Raw genomic sequence first — 11,908 nt, 5'->3', positions numbered from 1 at the left:
ACAACTCTTCTTCATTGGTTGTCCTGCAATTTGATTGGATGAATGCTGTGTGATGAAAACAACGTAGATCTAATCTGATTGGCTGTTGTACTGAGAGCACACACGCTGACAGGAACAACACGCTGATAGACACAGACGAAGAAAATGAAAAATACGGAGCGCTCCCAAATAACTTTTTAAGCTTTGGGTTTTGGGGAAAGTAGCAAGTCATGTCAAGTCAAAAGGCTGAAGTCCAAGTGAAGTCACAAGTCATTGATGTTAAAGTCTAAGTCGAGTTGCAAGTCTCTTTACATTTTGTCAAGTCGAGTCTAAAGTCATCAAATTCATGACTCGAGTCTGACTCGAGTCCAAGTCATGTGACTCGAGTCCACACCTCTGTCAGCTACTGCATGTGCGATCAAGTTTACGTGTGTTTTAGTACCCACAAACCTTTAGTAAACCAGGTCCTTACTGTACAATGTCTGCTCTCACTGGGATGACGACTGTTGGGATGTTTATATTTTCCCGTTTGAATAAAACATACACATCCTTGTGAAGGGTTAAAAAAAAGGTGGGCGCACACAAATATATATATATACATATATATATATATATATTTTTTTTTAATACAATTTTTTTTTTCATTTTTTTTTTCATAAACCTTTATTTATAAACTGCAACATTTACAAACAGCTGAGAAACAATAATCAAAATAAGTATGGTGCCAGTATGCTGTTTTTTTCAATAAAATACTGGATAGGATAGAAATGTAGTTTGTCTCTATTATCCGATTATTAAATGATTAATCTAAGTAATAATCGACAGATTAATCGATTATCAAATTAATCGTTAGTTGCAGCCCTAATATATATATATATATATATATATATATATATATATATATATATATATATATATATATATATATATATATATATATATATATATATATATATATATATATATATATATATATATATATATATATATATATATATATATATATATATATATATATATCGTTCATGTCAGGTGAGGCACTGACTTCATCACAGTCAGATTTACAAACATATGAACCCTAAAGAGTATCTTATTCACAATTTGATTGGCAGCAGTTAACGGGTTATGTTTAAAAGCTCATACCAGCATTCTTCCCTGCTTGGCACTCAGCATCAAGGGTTGGAATTGGGGGTTAAATCATCAAAAAAATTTCCCAGGCACGGCGCCGCTGCTGCCCACTGCTCCCCTCACCTCCCAGGGGGTGAACAAGGGGATGGGTCAAATGCAGAGTACAAATTTCACCACACCTAGTGTGTGTGTGACAATCATTGGTACTTTAACCTAACTTTAACTTTACACTTACAAACTGTAGCACACAATAAAGCACATTTAATTAAAAAAACCTTATTATGGTCTTACCTTTACTTATAAATGCGGGAGCGTTGTGAATGAATGAGATATGAAATCCACGCTGCATTCTGCAGGTGTACCTAATGTTGTGTCCATGTTCACGGCTCCTCCGGCGCGCCGCGCGAGCATTGTTGTTTTTGCACTTTTTGGCTTCTTGTTAAGTGACTTTTTTTTGGGTGGATTCGGTCTTGCACGTGGAGGGTTTGGGTGCGGGCTTTGGTTGGTGTGGCGCTCCCGTCGGGCGATGCATTCTGCGGCGGGAGTGTTAACCGGCACCAGGAGGCGGGGTTATGAGACGAGCCTCACACAGTGTGTCTTGGCAGCAGATTTATGATCGCTCAGCACTAAAAATACGTTACACACATACAGTTGTTGACAAAATACACTGTACATTATATACCTCAGCTAACTAAACTATGGAAATGTATAATATAATCCATATAGCAATACGGTCTCACTGCACAGCAGGCCAGCAGTTAGCCGAGTCATTGCGCACAATCCATGTTGAGGGCGAGGCACAACGCAGTGACGTGCCTCAACTGGCTGCTGATCACCGCACCGTCTCTTCTCAGTGTTTGAACGGCAAATGTGAAAATAAAAATAAAAATAATCTAAAACTGGTGAAGTTAAATGGAAAATAACTTTAGTATAATCACTGGATACATATAACAATTTAATGTTTTTTTCCCCTTTTTCCTTTTTTTTTCTTCCCATGATGGCAGGTGAGGCCGTGCCTCCCCTGCCTCTAGTGACTACACGCCACTGATATACAGTATATATATCAACTATAAATATGGTAATTTGTGTTTCTGTAATAAATGATATTCAAGTATATTGCTAAAATATAATTATTTTTACAGTAATATCATTACTGTTTTAAAAAACCAATTTAAATTATTAATAACTTTTATAGCGATAGCTATTATGCTAATTATATCTTATAGCGTTCAAAAGACACAGCAGGAAAAAAACTGGGATATATTCAAGTAACAAAAAGACTCACAAAGATAAAATAATGCAGTTAAGTATCAAAAGCTGTTCTGTGGAGGTGTATGAAGCACAATCTAATTTCCCTTCAGGGATTAATAAATAATAAAGTACTTCTGAATTAGCATTATTTTTGTATTAGGATGTCAACAATATGTATCTATTGCATTGCTGAAGAGAAGAGAATATCCCCAAAGACACTATTTACAGTTGCATGTTTATTTGCAGGAAAATGACTACAGAATTTAGTTGTTTGTATACAATTTTTTGAAAGATTTATGAAAATATTATTATCACGTTTTTATGACAGCTGGTCTAATAAATGTGTAAATAATTATTTGTTATGGTGTTTGATAAACAAACGGTGAATAATCTAAATACTAAAATATGTTTATTATTTTATAATAATTTTGTTACTATTTTGAAAACAGCACACTTTAATTATAACGTGTGTTTCGTGTTATATTGGTCTTGAATTAAAGATTGAAGAAAAAAAACAGAATACACTGTTTGTCGCTTACAGGGTGCCGTAGTCAGTCGAGCTTTTGCGCATGCGTGTTTGCCCGTCAATCTAAGGAACTCTGGGGTGTGTGGGGGGACGGTCGATAGAAATTAAGGTTTTAAAAGAGACAAAGAAGAAAGTTGTAAAAGTCAACTTATCAGCAGAGAGTGTTACAGGGAAGTAATGGACCAACTGGAGTGGTAAGATTGCAATAAAACTCAGAAATATCCGAAGAATTGCTTCTTAAACGGTCGCGGCTAAAGGCTAGCATGCTGATAAATGGGACAGGTTACGGTACAATAAGTTGAGTAGTCAACACAGCAAACCACCGAACGAGACTACAACAATAATTAAGGCACGGAGTGAATTATGTTTTAACACTCATCTTGTATACAAATAAATTAAAAATGTGCAATTACATTGATTTGTGTGCGTGTTGATTTGGGATTTATATCAGGCTATCTGGGACAAGGGGACAAGCGGTAGGAAATGGATGGATGGATCAGGGATGTCCTGAATGCGACCCTGGGACTGGGAATGTTTTTTAGCATCGTAAATGCGCAAATTGTACAAAAGTGGCCCCATACTTAAATTTTCATCTACGTGGTCCTTGCTGGAATTTTTTCCCACAATTGTACTTTGGAATATATATATATTATAACGTAAGGGACCTAAGTTATTAGACTTGGATACTTAATCATTTTAGTGAAGAAAGGGAATGACGCGAATAATTGCATGAATATTTCCTTTCCGAAGATTACCACTGTGTTAGGCATGATTACTTCTAATTGATAAGTGACTATGGATATACTATTAATAATGGCACTACTTGGATTTCAGGCCTAATGAAGAGGTGGGACTGGAAGAGACGCAGTGTCACCATGACAACAGTGACAGGACCAATAACAATAATCGTGGCAAGGTGATTTTGCTACTGCGCACATGTCATTCCGGTTTTGTCTCCCACCTGTTGCTTATCCGTCTTGTGTTCAGACGGTGAGTCCGGCTGCAGGAGAACACCCTCTCCAGTACAATTACACATTCTGGTACAGCAGAAGAACCCCGAGTCGTCCTGCAAGCTCCCAAAGTTACGAGCAAAACATCCGACAGATTGGCACTGTGGCATCGGTACAAACATACACACATGCGTGCAAATATATGCACCTCTGGGTCTCCATTGTTGTCAACTTGAACTTGTTGTGAGTGAAATCTGTTTAAAGGTGTGAGAAAAAGGCTTGTTTGTGGGTTCAGGTTGAACAGTTCTGGACGTTCTATAGTCATCTGGTCCGTCCAGGAGACCTGAGTGGACACAGTGACTTCCACCTGTTTAAGGAGGGAATCAAGCCCATGTGGGAGGTAAGGAAAGTTGCACGTTGTCTATCAAAACATATTCTATATTCCCAACAATTGTCGTCCTTTAGGATGAGTGTAACCGCAGCGGGGGAAAGTGGATCATTCGACTTCGCAAAGGGTTAGCAAGCCGATTTTGGGAAAACATCATTTTGGCCATGTTGGGAGAGCAGTTCATGGTGGGGGACGAAATTTGTGGCGCCGTCGTGTCAATACGCTTCCAGGTATGGTTAACTATTGTGAAACACTACATTTATATAGTAATTGTCTAGGTACTCGCAGATGAATGATTGTGTATATTTTTGCAACTATTATACTATTTTGCATGTTTTAGTCTTAGTGTTTAGTCTGTTTTACTGAGCTTGTATTGTTTAAATATTGGTTTGTACTGAAGCACTTTAAAATTAAATTGAATTAAAAGTCCCGAACAAATAAAATGTATTATTAAAGTACGCCACAAATAAAATACAGCGGTCCTAGAACGCACCATAAAAACCCCTCTATCTCATAGTCCTCTGATTATGGAACGATCACTCTGTTTTAAGACAGCAGAGCTTGTTGGTTTAATGTGCAAAATTGAATAGGCTTAGTTGCTCAGACAGTTTGTTTATACAAGTTTAGATTATGGTATGTAGTTTTTTAATGGGGAAAGACGTTACTGGTTCTTGTTTTAATGTTAGCATTTAAACTAGCAACCTTGCGCCAGTCCGTGAGTTTATCAAATGTGCAGTATTCAGTCACGGTTTATTGATCATTTTTTATTTAATATGGTAATACTAACGGTCAGGAGTTTTATCACAATTATCATTATTACTGTTTATCATTGTATATCCCTAGTTGTAGTATTGTCAAGTTCATCATTGCCGCTAAGCAGCAAGAAACAACGGCAACATAATTACTGTTTAGTTATAAAGCATTAAAATGTGCCCACAGGGACTTCCTTTTCAGTGCAAAGTAATCTTCAACATGAAAGCATGGTAGTATTAATCTGGATGTTACCACAGCAACTAACAAAATGCACCTTTTTTTTAACTTCTTACCCAACAGAAGGAAGATTTACACTTGTACGAAAGCTTTATTGTCATTGTTATCAAGACATACGACAAAATGATCGGCTGCTCTGTTAGATAAGACTATCTCATGAAAACAGAAGAATCTAAATCTAGTATGCAAAAATTGAGGAAAACCATGTCAACAAACTGCCATAGGTTAAAAAATACTTAATTTTTACCGCCCATTCTTCTACATTTATGGCCAAAGTGAAAGTGTAAATGTATTAATTTTGCTTTCGTTTATGTCGACAACTGCTCGTATGTTGACGCCAGTCAGCCGGTTGGTTGTCGACAGGAACTAGTTTTACTGTATCATAAACACGTTAGTCTTCATGAACTCTTAATGCAGATATACCCTAATCTTAGGTAAAAAAACCTAAACAGAAATGTGTAGGTGATGTCGCAAGTGCGTCACCTTAGTTTTTGTCAACAGATTAATACAGGACATTTAGCTATTGTTATTAATACTGCATGTTAATATAAAATATATGATACTTCTATGTATTAATAATATTGATAACTGTCACAGTGACTCCTTGTTAGTGCTATTCACACTTCCAGTTAAAGTTCCACATAGTGATTGACTTTTGCTGAATTTATTTTTATATTTATTTTTTTAATGGTAAAAACAAAGTGGTCACATCGAATTGTTAAAACTTCACCTGATTTGATCAGTATCTGTTCACTGGTTAAGTTGTTGTTGGCAGAACATTCCATCAAGCGGACTGTATGATACAAAATTACCGGTATGTTTCTATGTGTCAGGAGGACATTCTTTCCATCTGGAATCGGACGTCCAACGATCAAACGACAACGTCCAGAATTCGAGATACTTTAAGACGAGTCCTGAACCTTCCTACCAATACAATTATGGAGTACAAGACCCACAACGACAGCCTCAGGTATGAATGCCACAGTTAACCTACAGGCACAGCTTGTAGGTTCGATATACACAATTAAATAGCTTAGTTGGTCAGACAGTAATGTGTTTATACAAGTTTATATTGGGGTGTGTAGTTTGTTATTGGGGAAAGACATTCATGTCTCATGTTTTCATGTTGACATTTAAGCTAGCGAAATGGTGCCAGTCAGTCCGTGAGTTTATCAAAGTGCAGTTATCAATCTTAGTTTTTATTTGAACTTGAAACAGTAATACTAACAGTCAGGAGTTTTACTGCAATTATCAATATTACTGTTTATCGTTACATCTGTATATTTTACCGTTAGTTCACTAACATTTCTACATTTCTGTTAAGTTACCTCTTAATAGAGCTACATTAGAAAGAACCAATGTGGTTTTTTTTCAAGCGGTTTAACGTGATGTTGACATTTTCTAGCTTTTTCCTAATCTTGCAGTATTCACATATGAAATAGCAATTTCTTCCTCATTCCTCTGCTACTAATAAATGCACATCATAATTCACGATAACTAAATTATTATATCAGTATACCATAATTACAATTGTTGAAAATGATTCAACAGCACACCAGCCTGTTGCATTAAACACGGCCCTTGAAAAAACTAAATTCAAGCCCCTCAAAGTATAGCGGATCTCGTTTAAGCCGACGCTCCTCGGATTGGTTGTTGACATAACTGAAACTAAAACTGACCATTGCTTTCACATTTAATGAATTAATTTGGCCAGAGACATAAAGAAAATGGGAGATAATGAGGACTTTTCAACCAAAATCCGTCCCCCTGATAGGGATGTATACAGAATATCGGTATTTTTGGTATTGGTTCTAATGGGGTCGGTCTGGCAGGACCTTTAAGATTCTGGACAAATGATAAGGGTATCAGTGTTTTTTTTTTTAATTCATCTGTTTTATCGCAATTATGACACATTGTCACATTTACTTCAGCTGCCCTGCTATGCAAAAGAAAAATACATTTTGGAATAATCACAAATAAGGACCAATACCACAACAACTTTTGTAACAACAATATTTCCTCCTCAAAAGTCCCTCAAAGTTTGTGTAAGTTTGATGTGAAAGCGCTTCAGTGATCCAGTCATCCACAGGCCAATATTAATCCACTCAAAAAAGTGAAAATTTGGATTATTTTATTTTTAAGCGATCGAGCATTACACTTGCTCAGAGTCTTTTTATTTATATAGTACATACAACGCAGACATCGGTAGCTGTCAACACTGAATATGGCCTGCGGTCCATCACTCAAATAAGTCTGTGTGCAACATTAACACAAAACAGTTCCTACTGTTAGAGAATGCACACCCACCTCGCATGTTAATCGATTATATTTGATATATCATGTAAAAGATTTGTATAAATGCTATACATAATTATTATTTCCAGTTGAGTTTAATTGTAATTATGACAAAACACAGTGATGGATCTGTATGCTATTTAGAAGATGATGACATAACTACATTGCACCTTGAACTGCACACATAGTTGACTTGTTTAAGACATAAAAAGCAGGGGTTGATAAAAGACTTCCCTGCTGTGAGATGTTACATTATGTTGGTGGCGTAAAACCTCTTGGGCTAATACAAACGGTCGTAAAAAAAAAAAAATTTCACATTTTTATTAACACCAATTACATATAGTACTAATAAGAATACAGATTAATACCGATATCAATAAGGAATATTGATATTGGTATTGTTAGTGAAAAAATCCTAACGATATACATATCTACCTCCATATGATATTTTTAAATTCTTATCTTAGCTGTTGCCCCAATTTCATGTTATGCCTTGGCAAAAAACAACAATGTAAATAAACCTTTAACACATGTGTAAATCTGTCTTCCGGTGGCTAACATTCTGAAAAAAATCAAAAAATAGGTGCATTTTGTTTGTTACTGTGGTAGAAATCAGGTTAATACTGCTGTGCTTTCATTTGAAGTTTGCTTTACACTGTACAGAAAGTCACTGTGCACATTTTCACGCTGAACAATAATCGCTGCTTTGCGATAAATAAATAAACAATTAACCCTTTGAGCCCTTCAGTGTTATAACGGCAAAAACGGTTGAACTAGTCCGAACACAGTGGACCACAACTTCATAAGTTAATTTACATATATAAGTTGTCGACATAAACAGGTGCAACTTTTCAAATGTGTTAGTTCATTAGAATACAAGTTGTGCTGCTCTTGTAATGTAACTAATTGTGTGTTCTGTTTTTAGGGACAACTCCAGCTTTAGGAATACAAAGATTTCCCTCTGACGGTTGTGTCAGCTGACTTCATTCAGGATGTCATCAAACTGCTCCGTTTAGTTATTTTTTTCTGGATTCTGGAGTTGCTGCTGATCGAGTGTGTGTGTGTGTGCGTGTGTTCAATGGACCAATTAAACCCGGTTGACGTCATTTAACAGATTTTGTTAATTTTCCTAATGCTGATCAAAAAGAGGCAGATACCTGGAAGTGATGTTCCATAGCATTATAAACTACTTTGAGCAACATACAATGGCACTTTGTTAGCAGAGAAGGATCCAACTGGAACCAAACTTTCTGTCCTGGAGTCCCTCATGGTTGGAGTTTTCCTTACGCCACAATAAGGTACGGGTGATTGGGGTTCATTTGGGGGAAGACTGACGGTGTTGGAGAAACCTGTATGTGGTTGTTTGAGACTAGGGGTCTACAACCTTTACTGTCAAAAGAGACATTTTGCCGCTTCTTCCACAAATGAAAAATAGCAATGAGCCGCAAAACGTAACACAGCTTATAAACTTTTAAAAGTTTTCATCGTTTTAATTTTTTATTTTACAGGACAAGAAATCTGTCCAACTCTTGTTGTTTTTGTATTTTCATTTTTGGCAAGTATTCATTTTTGGCAAGCTCTTTTACTTGCCTTCCTTGTGCCTGAGGACTCAGCCTGTGCACATTCACGGCCTCAGTCGGAAGGGTTATTATATAAGTAAACTTTGATTGATTGAAATTATAGGACTCTTTTTAAAAATGCAAACTTTTCTCACTGCGGTGTTTAAAAATAATCTGAGGGAACCACAACATGGAGGCAGAAGATCCACATGCGGCTTCAGAGCTGCGGTTTGCAGACCCCTGTTTTAGTGAAATGTCTCGCCAATGACTTTTAGCTGGTTGCTGACCCTTTATGTCCCACGTCTCCTGCTCTTCTCATGTAAAGACTTGTTTCCTGGTATCTGTTATCAATCATACATACATGTCTCATTGCTGTCTAGCAATTTTAATAGGCTTGAGTGCCTGCTTCATGAAATTAACTTAAAAAAATAATGCACAAAGAATCTGAGGTCTGAGTCTTCTGTCAAATTATCCTATTGCCACATCTTAGGGAAATACTTTAAATAGGAAAATATTCATAATCCTTAACTATTCCCAATTTGACACATTATTATTGTCGTGTCTGGTGGTTAATAGGGTGGACATACGGAAGGTCGATTTAACTGGTTACCCGGGGGCTAAATCCGGCCCGGAAATGACACCATAGCGGCCCCTGAGTTCAGTGCAAAACTTTGGAAACAACCATTTTTGAAGCAAACACACTTGGGTGCTCCTGTTGTAAAGAGAAATGCAAGCCAGTGTAAACACATTGGCAAATCCTTACCTTGGTATTTTAACCTTGCTAGAAAACAACACTGGGGTTCAAACCTCTGAGGCGTTCCTCAAGGCACTTAAGTCTTCTCCTTTTTGGCAGTTAGAATTTTTTTCAGAATATGATTTTTGTAACAAAGTGTTGCTGTTGCTTGTTTACTGCAGATACAGGCAGTAGTCATTTCTTCAAATTATTTATTTGTGCATACGACCCCTGGCAAAAAAATATGAAATCACCAGATTTGGAGTAGGTTTATTCAGTTTTTTAATTTTGTAGAAAAAAAAGCAGCCAACAGACAGGACACACAACTATAGTCACTTCAAATGGCAAAAAACACAAAAATAATAAAAAATAAATCAAAATATAAATTTTGGTAGGAACAGATTAATTCTTAGATCAAGCAGTTAAAAAAAAAATGGAATCACTCAAATTTGAGGAAGCAATTATGGAATCACCCTGTAAATGTTCATTTCCAAACATAATGCATGCGTCAGTTTAAATCTGCAGTTTAAAAAACAGTTCACATCTTGGAGAGCTATTGCACAAGGTGGATTGACATGAATTATGGCTCCAACACGAAAGACTTCAATTGAGACAAAGGAGAGGATAATCAAACTTTTTTAAGAAGGTAAATCACGCAATGTTGCATAAGATGTTGATTGTTCATAGTCAGCTGTGTCTGAAATCTGGACAAAGTGCAAACAACATAGGAATATTGTAAAAGATAAGCATACTGGTAGACCAAGGAAAACATCAATGTGCCAAGACAGAACATTTAAAGCAATATGTCCTAAAAGCAAGAAAATGCACAGCTAAACCAATAATAATTATAATAATAATACATTGTATTTATAAGGCGCCTTTCTGGGAACTCAAGGACACCGACCGTACAAAATCACAACAATAAAATCAAATTGGATAAAAAACAACAACAACAACAACAAAGATAGAGAAGAAAAGATGATTACAATGAATAGGCAGTCAAGAATAGGTGTGTTTTGAGTCTTGATTTGAAGAGGGATATTGAATCTAAGTTACGAAGCTCTGGTGGTAAAGAGTTCCAAAGATGTGGGGCAGAGCGGCTGAAAGCTCGGGCACCCATGGTGGACAGTTTAAATAAAGGGACAGTGAGATGGATGGATGAAGAGGATCTTAGGGAATGTGAGGGCGTGGCGACATGGATCAGGTCAGAGAGATATGATGGAGAGAGGTTATGGATAGTTTTGAAAGTGAGGAGAATTATTTTAAAGTAGATGCGATGTTTGATGGGTAGCCAGTGAAGTTGCTGCAGAACAGGGGTGATGTGCTGGATTGAAGGGGTTCTGGTGATTATCCGGGCTGCAGAGTTCTGGAGAAGCTGAAGTTTGTGAAGTGACTTGTGAGGGAGACCAAACAGGAGAGAGTTGCAGCAGTATGAGGGGTAAGGGATAGGCGAAGACGATTAATGTTCCGAAGATGAAAGTAAGCAGACCGGGTAATGCTGTTTATGTGGGCTTTAAAGGAGAGTGTACTGTCGAGGATGACACCCATACTCTTGACTTGGGAAGAACAAATAGGCTGAACTGGAGTCACATTCTGTGACCCAACTGTAAGAAAAGTTCCAATGGGCTAAGAAAAAGCAATCGGGGACTATATATGACAGCTGGGAGACATAGTCTTCCCAACGTGTCCTGGGCGATGAACCGCAAATCTACACTCCACAAGGTGATGATTGGAATTTTTGTTTGTTGATGTTTCAATAAATATTATGAAGATGACTGCCTAAAGAAAACATGCACATTTTCAGTAATTGATGATATGGGGCAGCATATCAGGTAATGGCACCGGGGAGATGGCTATCATAAAATATTTAATAAATGTTTACATTGACTTTTTGGAAATTTTTCTTATTCCTTCAATCGAAAAGATGATGGGGGATGATGACATAATTTTTTCAAGATGATAATGCATCTTGTTATAGAGCAAAAACTGTAAGAACTTTTTCCTTGAAGAAAGACGCATAAGGTCAATGTCATGGCCTGCAAATAGTCCGGATCTCAATCCAATTGAAAATTTAAGAAAATCGTCCATGACAAGATCCCAACCTGCATA

The 11,908-nt window shown here is 36.8% G+C and overlaps 1 protein-coding gene across 1 annotated transcript; it reads left to right on the top strand.

Moving 5' to 3' along the window:
• The first annotated feature begins 2,912 nt into the window (after positions 1–2,912).
• eif4e2rs1 (eukaryotic translation initiation factor 4E family member 2 related sequence 1) lies at positions 2,913–8,613 on the top strand. The gene is made up of 7 exons (XM_062065416.1): positions 2,913–3,078; positions 3,719–3,800; positions 3,872–4,006; positions 4,130–4,234; positions 4,300–4,452; positions 6,046–6,182; positions 8,433–8,613. Exons 1-7 carry the CDS (start codon positions 3,062–3,064, stop codon positions 8,470–8,472), a joined length of 669 nt encoding a protein of 222 aa, XP_061921400.1. The 5' UTR covers positions 2,913–3,061; the 3' UTR covers positions 8,473–8,613.
• The last annotated feature ends 3,295 nt before the right edge of the window (positions 8,614–11,908 follow it).

The sequence above is a fragment of the Entelurus aequoreus genome, linkage group LG12 (assembly GCF_033978785.1).
Source record: "Entelurus aequoreus isolate RoL-2023_Sb linkage group LG12, RoL_Eaeq_v1.1, whole genome shotgun sequence".
NCBI lineage: Eukaryota > Metazoa > Chordata > Actinopteri > Syngnathiformes > Syngnathidae > Entelurus > Entelurus aequoreus.
The sequence above is the reverse complement of the archived record's forward strand: the minus strand, read 5'-3'. Positions and strand labels throughout refer to the sequence as shown.

Excerpts from the sequence above, each read along its gene's own strand:
- eif4e2rs1 (XM_062065416.1), top strand. Across the intron at positions 3,801-3,871 it reads ATAACAATAATCGTGGCAAG|ACGGTGAGTCCGGCTGCAGG; the intron begins GTGATTTTGCTA and ends TCTTGTGTTCAG. Across the intron at positions 4,235-4,299 it reads GAATCAAGCCCATGTGGGAG|GATGAGTGTAACCGCAGCGG; the intron begins GTAAGGAAAGTT and ends GTCGTCCTTTAG.